General features: G+C 52.0%; 5 protein-coding genes and 1 non-coding gene across 6 annotated transcripts; 4 read left to right on the plus strand and 2 right to left on the minus strand.

The window, feature by feature from the left end:
- Positions 1-697: 697 nt before the first annotated feature.
- Positions 698-2,398, plus strand: QC761_512840 (uncharacterized protein; the record flags this gene model as incomplete). The annotated part of the gene is made up of 1 exon (XM_062880444.1): positions 698-2,398. One exon carries the CDS (start codon positions 698-700, stop codon positions 2,396-2,398), a length of 1,701 nt encoding a protein of 566 aa, XP_062730670.1.
- A 1,790-nt stretch (positions 2,399-4,188) lies between these two features.
- On the plus strand, positions 4,189-5,139 carry QC761_512835 (uncharacterized protein; the record flags this gene model as incomplete). Its single annotated transcript, XM_062880443.1, has 1 exon — positions 4,189-5,139. One exon carries the CDS (start codon positions 4,189-4,191, stop codon positions 5,137-5,139), a length of 951 nt encoding a protein of 316 aa, XP_062730671.1.
- Positions 5,140-5,995: 856 nt separating this feature from the next.
- QC761_512830 (uncharacterized protein) lies at positions 5,996-6,773 on the minus strand (the record flags this gene model as incomplete). Its single annotated transcript, XM_062880442.1, has 2 exons — positions 5,996-6,554; positions 6,611-6,773. The coding sequence occupies 2 exons, from the start codon at positions 6,771-6,773 to the stop codon at positions 6,268-6,270; spliced, it is 450 nt and encodes a 149-aa protein (XP_062730672.1). The 3' UTR covers positions 5,996-6,267.
- Positions 6,774-7,903: 1,130 nt separating this feature from the next.
- On the minus strand, positions 7,904-12,005 carry QC761_512820 (uncharacterized protein; the record flags this gene model as incomplete). The annotated part of the gene is given in 3 exon segments (XM_062880441.1): positions 7,904-8,015; positions 8,432-11,947; positions 11,961-12,005. The coding sequence occupies 2 exon segments, from the start codon at positions 11,143-11,145 to the stop codon at positions 7,904-7,906; spliced, it is 2,826 nt and encodes a 941-aa protein (XP_062730673.1). The 5' UTR covers positions 11,146-11,947; positions 11,961-12,005.
- A 799-nt stretch (positions 12,006-12,804) lies between these two features.
- On the plus strand, positions 12,805-12,875 carry QC761_0076760. Its single transcript has one exon. It is a non-coding gene; the product is annotated as a tRNA-Gly (tRNA).
- A 2,125-nt stretch (positions 12,876-15,000) lies between these two features.
- QC761_0076770 (uncharacterized protein) lies at positions 15,001-15,585 on the plus strand (the record flags this gene model as incomplete). Its single annotated transcript, XM_062872790.1, has 1 exon — positions 15,001-15,585. One exon carries the CDS (start codon positions 15,001-15,003, stop codon positions 15,583-15,585), a length of 585 nt encoding a protein of 194 aa, XP_062730674.1.
- Positions 15,586-16,234: the final 649 nt, after the last annotated feature.

Here is a 16,234-nt window from a genome sequence, read left to right on the forward strand (position 1 = left end):
ATGAACATGTGCAAATTTGATTGATGATCGAATAAGCAAATTCCCGAATGCGGCCGCCAAAGTGCGTCTGACTCAGCGTCGCCTTGGTAAGATGTAAGCCGAATGGTGTGTCGCAGAATTCGGGGATCGCGGCACAATGTCACTGGGCGCCCCTGGGCCAGAAGACTGGTGGCTTGCTCGTCTAGGGCGCCAGGTGTGGTCGCCTGGGCACATCACTGGGCATGGCGTGATTCATGGCTGCCATCTTCTCGGCAGGTCGGCAGCTGTCTCTTTTCAGTATCTTTGCGACCCCCATCTCAATTTTACTTCATAGGTCTTAAGGCTTTATCAGGACAAGACCCTGCGGCTCTCCCTTCCCTAAGTTGACAGCCACACGCAATTTAACGATCGCCACCGAGGCAGATCATCAGCACTATGAGACAAGGCGTGAGAGCGCCTTCGGTGACCAGAACAATCCCTCACTCTCACTGGTCACGCTAACGGAAGCTGCAATGATTCTGCTGTGGCACGGTCATTGCATGGCCTGGGCCGTCAATCCAGGCCGCCGGTATCTCTGCCATGTTGAGGAGATCGAATCATTGCAGTTAACCTTATCCCGACTGCATCTCAGCTCTTCATTGCCCCCCATGAGCGCGATTTCCGTCACCTCATCACTCTTTACAGTGATCAGTAATGTCCAACTAACGCCAATGCCACCATGCTTTTTGCTCGTTCACCAAGGACACCAACAAGTCTACCAACTCCAACTCCGCAAACACCCCATGTGCAAGACAACACACCACTAAGTCCAGAAAATGACACGACAAAAGTACCGCATCGATGGGGCCATTCCAGCATGATACCCGTGGACGATGACTGTCTTCCTGAAGTCAGACAGTTCAGCGACTTGGAAGTCCCAACACATTATCCTCTTGGCGCCATCCCAGAGGCTGTCAATCAGGATGCTCTTCCCGAAGTCAAATCGCACATCGCCATCAGCGCCAACTTCAACCAACCACCAAGCTCACAACCGACATCGCGGCCAGCCACAGCAAGCCAAACACAATCCCAACCAACAACGACACTACCACCACGTCCCGGGTCAGCAAGACGAAAATTATGGATCGTTCTCGGGAGTGCCGTCGCCCTATTATTAGCAACCATAGCAATAGCACTTGGTCTCGGCTTGGGACTCGGGCTCAGCAAGAAAAATGATACTCCCTCATCCTCAACGTCCTCAAACACAACAGGATCCGCCTGCCAAAGTGATAGCACAAGAATCTTCCGACGGACAATGGCTGCTGCCGTCTTCAACGGCTCTCTCCACATCTTCTCCCGAGGCCGAGACAGCAACATTTGGTTTCGCTCGTGGGGAATTCAACCTGAAGGAAATAATGCCCCCGCAACTTGGACCACCGACTGGGTAACCCTTGCCGAAGGTCCAGGCATGGAACTCATGCCCTTCATCGGGGCACCAACAGTCATCACCTCGACAGACGGAAGCCGCATGGATGTGTTCGCCACAAGCACCATGTCAGGCAATGTCAACACGATCAGGTTCACAAAGGCCAATCGGACGACGGAGTGGGAAAGCCTGGGAGGTTTCGGTCTCAGCTCTATCGCGATTTGCAATTCACCCTTGGCGGACAACTCGTCAGCACCGACATACGACATGTGGATGTTGGGGAAGAATTCGACGACCGTTATCAAAAACACTTGGGACACTTCCAAGGCAATAGGTGGCTGGGACGAGACGAGTATTCCCGTCCTCGCCAGTTCCGGAACAAGCCCTGCTGTTATCTGCAGCAAGTACGACCCTGAATATACCATCTTCACCTTTGGCCAAGGGACAAACGAGCTAAGAAGCACTCGTTTTTCCACCGCTAACAATATCTGGAGCTCATGGAATCCATGGGGCCACAATTTCCGGGGAGATCCGGTGGCAGTCTCCGTCGACGAGGGTCGCGTGATATACTTTTTTGGTGTGGGGACAAACTCGAACATGTATCACTTCACCTGGGAGGAGGGCATCGAATCGGAGCCAAGGTCTATCGGGGGTAACTGGAGCAGTATCCCCAGTGCAGTGGTTATCGGCGCCGGGACCAAGGATGAGCAGATCCACGTCGTTGCGTTGGATCAAGAAAGAAAGCTGCAGCATAGAACCTTTGGTGATTTTGGTGGAGGGCGAAAGTGGCAAGCTACCAGGTGGGAGAAGCTGGAGAAGAAAGGGAATAGTGCCCCGCTGGTGTTTTCATATCCGGATGCAAAGGGCAAGGAACAGATTGGGTTGGCGATGTTGGATGATGATAACCATCTATTGTTTGCCACTTGGGAGGCGAGTAATGATACTTTGTGGGTGAACTCGATTTCCTGGGTACAGGCTGAGGGTTACTTGATTAACGAGAGCGTTTGCATTTGAGGGGCAATGTGAGCCCGCTGCCCCATTGTTGCCATGCCTGTTTCATATATCTATCTATGCTCATTCACCTTCTTGACAAGGTTCAAATAGGCATGTGCTTTGAGTTTGTATCTTGCTCACATCCCCCGAGCTCCCATCCAAAGGTTACTTGAGCACTACAGCGGTGCCCGCAACAATACTTCCACCTTCACCGTTTGTCCTGTGCGGAGACCCTTGCTGATATTGGCCTTGCCGCCATAGGCGAGGCCGGCAATCGCCTGGTGGCCCCTAGCGTCACCTCCAAACCCCCTTTCCACCCCAAAGGTTGCCCTCCTCGTCAATCTCACCGCCCTGGCCCCTGCCTCAACCTATCCCTCCCTTTTTGGCGACGGCCGTTGCCCCCATCGCGAACCCGCCGTTGGCTACTGCCACGCTCGAGGCGTATCGAAACTCGAGAGGTCCGGACTTTCCCGTCTTGCCGTGGCGGAAGACATACGCAAGAGTCTGGCTGAGGTTGGTGATCTCCTTGCCCTCAAACCAGACTGTCACCTCACCGATCACCAGTTACGTGTCTGCTGCAAGCCTGGCTTTGGTCTCTTTGAGAGTGCTGTCATCGCGTATGTCTTCGTATTCACCCTTGCCCACCCCCTCCTTGGGGTTCTTCTTTACTGCATACATTGCGGTGGTCAGCAAGACACAGAAATAAGCTGAAGGGCTGACAGGGATGAGGCATCACATACCGGGACGATATCTGTACACCACTGTGATCTTGGTGAAGCGAGGCATCTTTGCTGATGTTTTGTTGGTTGTGCGCTTTGGTTCTAGACTTGTGGACGGTTGTTGTTAGATCCAGAAAGCTGGTTCTTGATGCTCCTGTTCTACCAAAGTGGTCGTGGAAGAGTTACGGAGATGCACACGGAGCTGGGACACGTGCTGGGGATGCACGCGGCGGGGATGCCCGGGTCTCGGTCGGACAAAAACCACAAGGAGGCGTGAACAGAGGCCAAGACCAACCCCCCCGCGCACCAAGACAACCAACGCGACAACTAATGCAGCCCTGAAGATCCAAAAAAAACATCGACATAGAGAAGCAACTGGAAGGAATCGGTCAACTGGGACTGAAAGGAGGAGACTCTCGGGGCAAAAATGCCCGTGGCGACAATCACGCTCTGGGAGGAAACGTCTATGGCGGAGACGCAGTTGGACATCGACTAGCTTAGGAATGCGCGGAGAACTACCTACACCAAACCACGAGGCTACATCATGCCTGCGACTCGAACCACAAAGTCTCTTTGGCTGTGTTCTGGTCAGAGACTGCCTGCCCTGGATGGTAGGGAAAATTCAGGCACCGCACAAAGCAGAGGCGAGGGGTCGGGCAATTAGATTGGGTATTGTTTTCGTGTTTGACGGAGTATTCGTTGTGGAGATGGAGAGTGGAGAGCCTTGAGTGTCTTTGACCAAATGGTACCATTGCACTCAGGTTCCAACAGCTTTCGCATGACTTCAGGCTCCTTTCTCAATTTTCATGATCATTGGGGTGTGTTTCTGTCCCTACCTCTGAGTACCTACGGTACCTAGGTACGTGGTTGACAGGTAAGTCTACCTTGGCATGACAGTTACAATGGCAGACAAGCTGGCCGCCCAACTAAAGGCTTTGGGTACTTTCGATAGTGACTCTGGCATAGTTCTCTTGCGCTCGGAGAAGCAGCAAGAGATAAAAGAATACGCAACAATCGTGTGGTTCTCAAGATCCCAAGAGTTTTGGAAACAGCAAACTTACCACGAGTTGCTTGGACAATTAGCCGATCTATATGCACTCTCTCAAGTCTTCAGAAATAATGGCCCCTTCCTTACGCGCACCCCAGCCGCCCCAGCCGCCACAACCGCCTCCTCCAGGAGGGCAACAGTCCTTACCACAGCTGCCCAAGCGGCCAGAGACGGCAGGCTCAAGAGGTATGAAGTCACTGGAGAGTATGGAGCTGACACGGCCCGACCACTGCGTTTTGATGGGACCCGACGCTGGATTCGAGTCCTTTATTCAAACTGACTTGTTGGGAGGCAACTACCCCTGGGCCAACGTCCCGGTGAGCTCCAGTCAGGTCCCAATTCTGGAGGAACAACCTGGCGGTTATGGCGTGCCGAGGCGCCTCTTTTTCCGACCTCAAGTGACCATCAACGTCTATAGCACTGGTGGCTCGAGCATGAGCGCAAGTGCAAGTGTCAGTGGATCGGTCGCCAAAGCAACGGGGGAGGGATCGGGGAAAGGTTCAGGCTCGGGGGCAGGTTCAGGTCTTGGGGCCGGAGTTGGTTCAGGCAAAGGCATAGGGGCTGGTGTAGGCACTGGAACAGGTGCCGGGGCTGGCTCAGGCACGGGCATAGGGGCGGGAATAGGAGCTGGAATCGGTGCAGGCACGGGCGTAGGAGCGGGACTGGGGGCGGGTATGGGAGTTGGCGCTGGTGTAGGCACCGGAGTTGGCTCAGGGACAGGTGTTGGGGTGGCCGCAGCTGAAGAACGGGTGTGGGCGTTGGGACCGGAGAGGGCGGTTCAGGTACGGGAGGTGATAGCAAGGAGGGGGAGGGTGGTGTCAGCACCGGCGAAGGGGGGTCAGGTACTGGAGGTGATGTTAGAGGGGGAGAGGGCGGCACTGGGACCGGTGAAGGAGCTTCCGGCATCGAGAGCGATGCGCGCGGGGGCAACGCTCAAATTGATGGAAGTGGAGTGCCCTGGGGTCCGGCTTGGGGGCGCAATTTGGGCCGGGTGAGGATCATGGTCGGGGGGGTCGGGGTCTTCGTACTGGACTGGGAAGCGAAGGCAAACGTGAAGATGAAGGGGTGTAGCCTGGGACATGCAGAGTGGCAACCGGAGACGGAAACACTGACGGAAACTCTGTCGAAAAAGGTTGAGCAGCTCTCGGCGCTAGTCTCGAGTCTTTCGAATTTTCCAACACCCAGCTCTTCCGGGGTGGGAGTCTGGTGTCTGGGACTCTAGCGTCCGGCCATGGCAGCAGACCCAGTCACGTATCAACTTCAGCACACCGTTACCTCGGTGCCCTCTGTGGTGCTTGCTATCAGCTCGGTTGAAATACCTAACGGGTCCGATTGGCGCATCAAGACATACGCAACTGGCATTGACTGTAAGGGCTTCACTGCTCGTGCCAACAGTTGGGGCCATACCTTGTTATACTCGTGCAATATCTCATGGATTGCAGTCGCAGCCGCTTAATTGCCTAGGGATAGTTGCCATGGAAGTCTGGGAACTGCCCCTGTTGGTGTTATGCTGTTCAGTTCAGTTGGCCTTGGGTGTACATGAAAGGATAGAGTTGATTCTGTCGTCTTGAATTCACGTAAAATGTTAGGTAGTTATCGTTGGCCTCGGGGTTTGGCGAGAATTGGAACAGCAGTTTTCACATCAGGTAAGGTTGCCAGAACCTGCATCGCAACTACCTAGTACTGCAAGTCCAATTCTTTTTTTTTTTTATGTCTGCCGCTTGGGTGGTGAAATAAAGTAGGTAGGCACCTATCCCTTGATGTTCAATGGTACGGATGAATAACATGCGCTTGGGAGGGTATTGGGAAACCTGAAAGTTTATTTTTGACACGTCTCGAGCTTTTGATAGGTAGGATTTGGCATGGTTTGGTGTCGATGAAGGCAACGTAGCATAGAAGCTTTGCCTCGTGGTTGGAGATAAATTCCTAACATTCGGAAAACTAGGTAGCGTAACCCCTGATCCTTAATGAGCGTATATTCGTGATATCCAGGCCCATTCCCATCCTAATGACCCGTTCCATAGTATCCTAAAAGGAAATCCATAACCCCTCCCAATATTCCATCCGCATTATATGAAATCATCGTTCATCAACCCCTTCCACACCCAAAATGACCCCGATCTCTAATTCCCAGTATAAGGGTTGACCCAGGGTCTGCACTTATTCGCAGCACAAAACCCATTGCAGCAAGGTCCCACATACTGCCCATTGCGATAGCAGTCTCCATACACAGGCAAGCAGAAGCCCTGGCACCTCACGCTCTTGATCGGCTGCGGCGGGCCCACAAACAGCTGGTTCAGGCCTCCAGAGGAGATACCCTGCTGCAGGGCCTTCTCGCCGTCGGTGTAGAAAGTGCAGAAGCCGGAGATGTAGTAAGACGATTCGATGATGGAGATGGAGAGGACGTTGTCTATCTTCATGTTAGTGGGAACAGCTGTTGGTGGAGAGGAGGAGAGAGGAACATACTGGTGAAAACCTCCGAACCATCAGCTGGCAAGGTCAAGGAATACTCCGCCGGACCACCCTTGAACTTGATAGAGACAGTCTGAACGTCGCGCTCCTCGATGACAGGGATTGCGGTAGCAGAGGCCAGCCCGACGGCGGCAAGGAGAAGGCTGAGATACTTCATAATTTTGTGTAATCTAAGTGAGATAGATGTTGTAATCGTTGCAAAAGATGTTGTGATCTGGTCTATCAAGCTTTTGTATCTTCAACTCGGGAGACAACACCTCCCTTTATACTTTTAGTTTCACTCTCTCTCTGGATAGCAACGCGCTCCATCGGGTGACGTGACTCCATCTACTTCCATCACCGATCCCACTTCCACCCGACCAACCCGAAGATGTCCCTCACCCGGCATCCCAAATTGAGAATGCCTCCCATCACTCTACCGCCTGTGCAAAAATGTCACCCTCCCTCAAATCGATAGTTCAGCTCAACACGATGTCACCTCTTCGGTTAGCCTCCCAGCAAAAGTGAATGCGACCCGGGAACAAAAAACGTGGAATACGAGGCAGTGCGTCAATCCCTGGCTTGGCATTGGTGGAGCTAGTCACACAACCTCTCCCCATCACCTCAGCTGACCACGTGCATCCTTCTCTCTACTCGGTCCCAGAGCTTCAATCGTGTGTTGTGAACTGCTCGTTTCTCGTAATGCCTTCGGACTAGTCCTAGTCAGACCATGGGTGCTGTTGTGAAGGGCCCGATCTGGGTTTGGTTCGATGGTTAGTTATTTTCGGTGACATCAACATGGAGAACAACCAATCGCGAATTTTTCAAACAGGCCTGATAGCTTTAAACCTGCGCCCTCCCGGCCCTTCATCGAAAAAATTATTATCCACTCACCAGCCCTATCACTGCATCAAAGGCGTTCTGTACCACCTCTCATTTCTCTCCGTGCCATGGAAGCAAACAAATGAAGTCCCAAAGAACAATATCGAGGACTATATTCTCCGGTAAACACAGCATGTGTTAACACGACAGATGTCAGCCCAGAAACAAGCTACCTGCAGACCGGCTGCATGAGGTCCCGTCGATCATCAATTTCCCCGCTGTAGGTTTGGCGTAGTGTAGCTCTATACGAAGAGACCCATTTATACCATTGGTCAACCCACCAATAGCGTGGCTTTAGTAAGGCGGCGTATTCTCTCTCCAGAATCCCCATACCCCAAATATCTAGCTCTCGGATTTCGGGTCGTCGGTATGGGCAGGGAATGCTTATTGTTGAGTGTTATTCGTCGACGGATATTGGCTGTGTTGTCAGGCTTCGGTAACCGAGTAGATGATCGAGATCAGGTGGCTATCCTTTGTTTTTACCGCGATAGCCGAATGCAGGATTTCCGAGACTCGAGCTGTTGTGATATCATCTAGCCTGTGAGAGTCGGTGAGTGGGGATCAGGTCAGGAAAATCGAATGTCTAAAGAAACAATGGATTGCAGCATAAACCAAACAGGGGTATTAACGACAACAAACATCCCAACTGGCAACTGCCCATCTCTAGATCCTCATTTTCGTCCCCCACACAAGCCCGACAAACGCCAAAATCCTGTAGATCGTTCCAATACCCACCAAAATCCCCATATTCTGCCATAGCCCATCCAGACGAAACCCCGTCATGAACGCCGCTGATTCAATGTCGTAGAGATACCCGAATGGTGACACAAGCTGCCCAAAATAAATCTCCGCCAGCCACACGCCCGGACTCATCCTCCACAACCACTCCATTTTCCTATAACACCTCAGTCAGCATGTGAAACACAACACCACGTCAATAAGAAAAAGACTCACCAGTTTCGCACACTGCTCAACGGCGGCGCTGCTCCGCTCAAAATGCCCACAATCAACGCAATCATCGTTGCAAACAGCGGTGCATCCTCCCTCTTGACCACCATACTAATCACACTCGCCAGTCCAAAAATGCAATAGAAATACCACAAATTCGCGGCAAAGCCCAATCCCCATCCCATGATAGGTGTGCTCAACAACCATAACGGCACCGTAAAGTGCATGCACGCCATCGTCACTCTCGGCAAAACAGACACACTCTTCGCCATGAAATACGCCAGCCTCGAGTGCCCCGCCTCCGCCTCTCTCCTGTGCAACAGCATCTCCTCGGAAAACACCCGCACCCCCGGAGCGGCTGAGACAAGACCTATAGCAATGGCTGTCAACAACGCCATCTCGGGGGCTGACTTGAAGTCTGACGCAGTCGAAAGAATCTCATAGGGCCGGTGGTAAAGTCCCATGAACAACACACCATTTTTCGCATTCTCTGCCAGACCCAACAGAAACCCAGCAAGGGCGGCAAGCCCAACTTCAAACCAAAAAACGGACAGGTTGCGGTATTGCTGAAGAAACGCGCGGGATAGACATAGGGTGAACTGCTTGAGCCGTGAGGCTCCGCGTTGCTTGAGGAGTCGGCCAAGGGGTGCCTTGCTTGCGTTGAAGTTCCCGACAGCCAGAACTGAAGCACTGCTTTGACGGAGCTTTGACTTTGCAGTGGCCAAGCTGACAGAAAAGGGTGACACAGGTCTTACCACCGAGACACGAGTATTCCTCCGCTCGTTGTCGTCGTCACCCGCAGTCGATGAACCACTCTCAGGGCTACCAGGCCGTGACACCTCCATCGTGGGCACCACCGGACTCTGAATCTCCTTCCGGCACGCAACCCAATTAGCAATCAAAGCATCCTTTGAGATATCCCCAGACGTTTTGTACGCCCTTCCATTCCCAGTGATAATATCCGTCACCACATCACCATAGTTGGCATGTTTCGGAAAGATGTAACCAAACTTCTCAAAGAAGGGCTGAACACCCGACTCTGGCCCTTCGTAGAGCTGCTGACCATTGGCGAGTAAAATCAAGTCATCCAACATTTCAAAGATCTCCATTCTTGGCTGATGGATGATGGCAATTACAGAAATACCAAGTCTCGCAATAGCCTTGAGGGTACGCATTATGGAGCTTGCTGAAGTGGCGTCAAGACCAGATGTTGGCTCATCCAGAAATATCGCCATTGGTGCTGCGGCAAGTTCCATACCAATGCTGACACGCTTCCGCTGACCACCGCTGATGACAGGCTTTCCAACACTGCCGACCAGAGAGTCCCGGACATGGGAGAGCTCGAGGCAGTCAATGACCGCGGCAACATGGTTCTCAATTTCTTGGGAAGTCCAAGTGCGAGGAAGGCGTATCCGTGCAGAGTGCATAATGTTCTCCCACACTGTCAGGTCGGGAAGAACGATGTCGTCTTGCGGGACATAGCCGATCAGCTTCTTGTACCGCGCGAGTTTCCCAGGTACTCCGTTGACCTCCACCTTGCCGTGAGTGTACTCAATCTTGCCCATCAAGACATTGACAAATGTTGATTTCCCTGCTCCAGAACCGCCCATGACCGCAGTGAGTGTACCGCTTCGGATGGAACCAGTGATATCCTGCAGAATTGGACGACTGGTGCCTTTTGGCTGAAACGCAAGCTGAGAATAACCGAATGATAGACCGATATCAGAAGCATCAGTTGCCTTGCGCATCGAGTCGATGAAGGCCCTAATCTGGGGCGGAAGGCTCTTCTCCAGGTCTTCTCCTTGTGGGCTCATAATTCCCTCCGGGTTTCGATACGACCGGGCAGGCATGGTCAAGGCTTCTTGAAAGCCAGCCCAAACATCTCCCCTACCAGGCGGTGGATGACTGCCCACAGCTCGCATCTCATGGTCCATATCATCTGACCTCTCACCCCCCTCTGATATCCTTTTGTACTTGCGCCGGGTTACTGCCCTCGCTAACCCAACGACGGTCGACTCCGGCTTCTTCGACAAGCTGCTGTGATGAACCTGGGCGCTCGATGAAAGACGACTGCGGAACCGGAGGATGATGATTCCAATGATAATAAAAATGTCCAGAGCAATCAAGACCCCAAGAGGGATGAAGTATCGTTCGTACGAGGAGCCCTCAGGGCAAAGACTGCCAACAGCGCAGGGGGTGGGTGTCGCTGCTCCAGGCTGGCAATAGTGGCCGGCTGGGCAGCTAAAGGTAGTCTTGCCACCTGGAGGGCAGTAATTCCCAGCTTGACAGATGATCGGCTCGAACGGCCCCATCCCAATGTTCGTCCCATCGATAGCGCATGCGTGGTACCCCAATCGAGCCATCTGGCATTCGGCAAATGGGGGGCAGAACTGCGGCAATGAGTTGACGGTATTGTTTGGGCCTGCTCGAAGTGAAGTTAGCGCGCTAGCAACTCGATCCCATATCAGCGGAGAAACGGACATTGAAAGCCAGGAAGACATCCCCTCGTCTTCCAGTCGTCCACATCCTGTAACCTCAAAGGTACGGCGCCAGGTCTCCAACATGGGGCTGCGTCCACTGGAGCTTCGTTTCTGTCTCGCTGCTCTACGGCGCGGTAGTATGATGTCGAGAATGAGGTTCGGTTCTCTCCCGTGCAGACTTGGTCCCAAACACCCAAACCATCCGTTCCAGGGACCAAAGACGAGGATTCGTGATCCCATCGAAAGGGGTGTTCTCTCAGCGGGGGGTTCGATCCATCGTTCATTGATAGTTCTAGAATTTGGCGGGCATCTTTTCCATCGTTGTTGATGGGCTTGAACCACTTTCCCGTGGTGAAGTCGAGATCAGCTACCGTTTGGTTCCCCGAGCATCGCCAGAGAAGACTCCCCGCCTTATCCTCTGATATGGCTGGATCTGGCTCGCGTCGACAAAGACATGCTTCAGTGTCAAGAAAAGTGGGCCCTAATGGTGGGTGAAGTGGTAGAAAAGGAATCTGAAGGTCATTGGAGATATCTCTTTCAGGACCCCCAGCCCATTTGGCCTTGGGAAGAGCAGTAGCTGACGGATCAAATAGTGGACGGACCCGAATAGCGGGTGTGTGGGTGTTATGACCGCCACTTGCGCTCGCATCAAACAACGGCCGTACATGGATCCCCTGTGTGTGTGTTGGATTGGTGTTGGATGGATTGGTGTCTGATGATCGAGTTTGAGTCGCCATTTCGGTGTCTGCATGGGGCGTATAGACGATGTCGAGCACCAGGAAAGGGTGCTGTCGTGTACGACGGAGGGAAACCACCGGACTTTAATCATCTCGGACCGCGTGTCGTCGGATCACCGCGTGTCGTTGGATTCCCAGAGCCAAGACGCAGGGAGGTGGGTAGGGATAGGGGTAGACACTTTCGTGGCACAGTTCTGGGCAATGCTGGTTTGGACGGCATTTTTGTTTGCGGATTCGCGACAGCAAGGGTCATGTAGGTGAGCGTAGTCCGAGATGATGGCATGCGCATTCCGAGCTTTTGGGGGCTTGTGAGATAACTTCGAGTATTTTGGCGTTTCAGCTTGCAGATCAAGGGACTTTGTAATTCCTCCTGGCATATTGAGGAGGATTGGGTGCTTAATCGAGGCATTTCCGTCACCTTTCAATTGGCGGTCTGTTGAATGTTGATCTCAAAAGAAGCAGTTTGTCGAAGCCTGGAACGCCAAGCCGACCTAAAAGCTGACCAGTGGGGCGCCAAGCTTTACAGGGCTGTCGGGTGTGGCTTCCATTGAGGCTTAAACTTGCACCGCGCCTTTTTTCCATGGTATGGAGTAATGAGTTTGCCCATTCGCTGCAACAAGATATTCGGGGATGGACCTCAGTCATAACATCACATAGCCTGCCGAATTGGTCAATTTTGTTCATGTCAGCGGACCAATCGTGGGTGGGACGAAGTTCCTGGAACTAAACAACCAGTGACCCAGTTTAAAGCTGCTGTTTGTTACCTATTCCAGGTGAAGGGTCTGGTCTTTCAAGGAAACAGAAGATTGATATTTGATAACCTGGAAAGTAAGTATACTGGATAGCTGTGCTGTAACCAGGCCATTTTAGTGCTACAAAAAAACCAGAATGTTTGCCGGCACTTGAGTCCTATCATTTTCATATGCTGCAGGTTTTAAAGACAGAAGACAAAACAGCACATAATTTTTAAGAATGAACTAAGATCTTGGAGTCATCCCCGGGTGTAAGAGAAGATTGTAACTAAAGACAAAGCCCAAATGAGGACCAAAATCTAGGTTTGTTAAGCCTAATGCTCCCTGTTGAACCGATCTTGCGGATGTGTTTGTCGATGTTGTATCTTGGGAATAGTTTCCGCACCAGCTTATCAGCCAATCAAAAACCAGCATCAGTGGTTTAGTGGTAAAATCCATCGTTGCCATCGATGGGCCCCGTGTTCGATTCACGGCTGATGCATCCCTTTTGCCATTTCTCTCTCTCTCTTTTTTTCTTCTTTTTTCCAGAAAAGCAACCTTCTCACTGCAGTGTGACATCGGCCATTTTTCCTCCTCAACTGAGGCTGTCCAAGACTCAAAACACAAATGGCGCAGCATTCAGTCTTTCAACCTTCGAAGACCTGTGAAAATGCGACCTCTCGGCACCTGCTCGTCGCTCTCAGGGACTCTTTCACCATCAGCAGAGAGCAACGCCAGATAGAAACTTGGTTCAAGCGAGCTCTGTCCCCGCAAGTCAGCCACAGTAAAGTCCACCATCTCGACTCCAATTGGCGAAGTGCTTTGAGCCCTCGGGAGCCCCGAGCCTGAGAAGCGGCTCTACTGTCGGTAAGCACCTGTGCCATGGATGGCACCAACATTTATGTTACCTTGGGTGGTTGGGGCTACTTTGTTTGGTTGGGCCAAGGCAAATGGATCCATGTTTTGGTAGAGCTATGATGACCGCAATTTTTGGGAGTGTTGTTCTCCAGTTTCTTCAAGCCATCCAACACACCTTATCGACATGAGCGCCTAATGCATACTTGAAGAAATCAGAATGGCGCAACATTACGAACAGGTTTAGTCCCCGTTGGACCACAACGAGCAGGGCTTCCGACCACTCGCCTACGACAGCTTCAAATCCGGGAACTCAACACCAGACAGTCATCCATATCAAGTCCTCCACCAAAGCGGGTCAACATTACCATGAAAACAAGGAGATCAGGCCGGCGCACGCCTGGCTAACAATAGCCCGAACCCACAAGTGACTCCTTTCTCTGAGAAGGACGTTCCGGATGATGTCTATAGAACTGAACTACTTGACGACAAAGGCATCCGGGTTGTTAGGAGACCATGGTGCCACTCTCTGTTGACAGGGCGGGCCTTTTTCACAGTGGCAGTCCATCTAATACCTGCCACTCCTACGAACTTTCTGGCACCTCTCAACTTCAAGCCAGTATTCTGGTTTGGCTATGATCTCAGTTCGGGATCTGCTCCCCACTTTCTTCTCTGCATGCTTCAGCTGGCATCAAAGTTCCACGAACTGTTGGTCGTCGCCTTAATTGCGGCCATTACCCACACAGCGTTCACACCAAGACTCAACAAATCAGGGATCCCACGCAGTCTCGCCATCGATAGCTATTGTGTGGGCGACATCGTATACACCTTCAGTTCGCCATTCAAAAAAGCCTAGTTGACCAAGTCCAGCTATTTTCTGGCTCTGCTGCTACATTTTAAGACGAGTTTAGCTATGCTGACTGGTCTTGCCTCCGCCATTCTCCTTATTCCCATTGAGGACTAGTTCTCCTCCCCAAAGCTTTTGGTAACGTTCAAGGCCCAGTATCATCCGATCGTCCCGGCGATGGAACCTGGGCATCTGTCATAGGTGGTCTGGAGACTACTCCATTTCTTTACAATTGCCAAGATGACAACTGGGCCATGGCGTATTGGTGCCCAAGCGCGGGCCATCAAGAACTCTGAAGCTGGGTGAGAAACTGGCAGCACACGGGGTTATCAGACATCATTGCTGTAGTCAACCCGGTTGATTTGACTCGTCGTCAAGTCAAGATCAATACCCTCTGAGATTCGGTCCTTTACCTCAACAACACCTACAACTCGACAGTTGCCACGACAGTCTCAATGCCAACACTGTGAACCTTCACCCGTTTCCTCAACTACATCAACGCCGTATCGATCGCGGCACAGGAAGAAACCCGCCTCCACGACGTCGGGGCTATCTCACACGCGGAAGCATTCAGGATACAAACATCACCTGAGGCAACAGACCTACTCCAGTCATTTGTCCAAGTTTACCAGGTACTGCGTCAGGGCAAACGCGACGAACTCTCCGAGAACAAAACACTCATATTCAACAACCACCTCAAAGCCATCCAATGCTTCGATGATCAAGACTGCGAAGGAACGCTGGTGGCAGCTCAAAATTTCAAGACACCCCTCCCTCAGCAAGGCGGTGACTCTGTCAAGATTCAGGCACCTAACATCACCAAAAAAAGAGACACACCCAGTCCCTGTCTCTGCTAGGTAGCCTTCCACCTTACTTCAACCAAACAGAAAATAAAGTCAAGCAAGCTGTTCTCGCGTGCACAGTGATGGCTCATTGGGTGGCCGCCTTCCCGGTTAGAGTCTCCCTCAACGGGAGCGAGTTCATCGAGGAGTTACGTCAATACAACAGCCCTGATGATGTTGTGGAGGGCACAGCAAAGATGATCCAGATCACGGCTGGGTGGTTGCCTTTTCTTAATAGGGTGATGGGAGCCGAGATGGAGAACCCGCACGAGACTGGCAGAACACATACGCGTACTGATAAGCTAGTTAACTTAGGGATGAAGAATACTTCTTTTGGGGATGGGCCTGGGGCGGGGAATTCCGGACCGGGGTTGGATTTTGACAAGAAGGGGGATTTTGAAGCAACTGAAGACTTTGGACTGTTCAGCAGCAGGGCACTTTTTGAGAAGGTTTTCAGCGGGGTGTCTGGGGATGGGCTTGCGAGGATGCAGTCACATGGGCATAGCCAATTGACGATTGCGTCAAACGAGACAGCCACTGTCATGACACATTTGGATGTGCAATCTGGTCCTTTGGCGGGGAATATGGTTGTTGATTGGTCTAGTGGCAGGGGCGTCACGAGATTGGGAGAACATAAGGAGTTTTATGGGAGTACTGATTTCACCTAGGAGCGGATGGAGAGTTATGTCAACTTTCCTCTTGAGGCCCAGAAGTATGGGTTCGGGAAGCCAACGGATGGTATGAAATTCGCTTTGGGGTGATGCTGACTTAATTGGATGTTCTGTTGGTGTATGTTGGGCTCGTCCTTCCCCCTTTTTGCTTGGAAGAGGGAGTGGCAGGGAGATCAATGTCACTTGGCGAGACTTGCATGATTTGCTGACTCTGGCTTGGGAGTCGGAGACGTATGTTACTGTGGCGGGGAAGCCTGGGGATATGATAAAATGGGGTCTTCCGACTGCAGAGACTGCAGAGGAGTGTGTTGTGAGGGAGAGTTTGAGCTGGTGGATCGGAGAGGGACTGGGAAGGAGATACTGAGACCGGAATACTTCTTAATTTCGGGTCTCATAGACTAATACCGTGGGTAGAAAGCATCAATATCAAAAGTAATCCAGGTGACTGTTAGTAACATGTAAACTCGTTGTGGTCAGCCCCCGTCAAGATGGTGTTGGCAAAGCTGCCCTTTCTGCAGAAGTCTCAGACGATCCCATGAGGTGTCATATGTCAAGGTCGAAGACAGCTTCGGATACCTAGGTAATTTTCTCTTGGGCTGTTGGCACCAACGACACTGCTCCCCAAAAAGCTCGTCCTTCCAACCCC

This window comes from Podospora bellae-mahoneyi, chromosome 5, assembly GCF_035222275.1.
Source record: "Podospora bellae-mahoneyi strain CBS 112042 chromosome 5, whole genome shotgun sequence".
In the NCBI taxonomy this organism is placed as follows: Eukaryota; Fungi; Ascomycota; class Sordariomycetes; order Sordariales; family Podosporaceae; genus Podospora; species Podospora bellae-mahoneyi.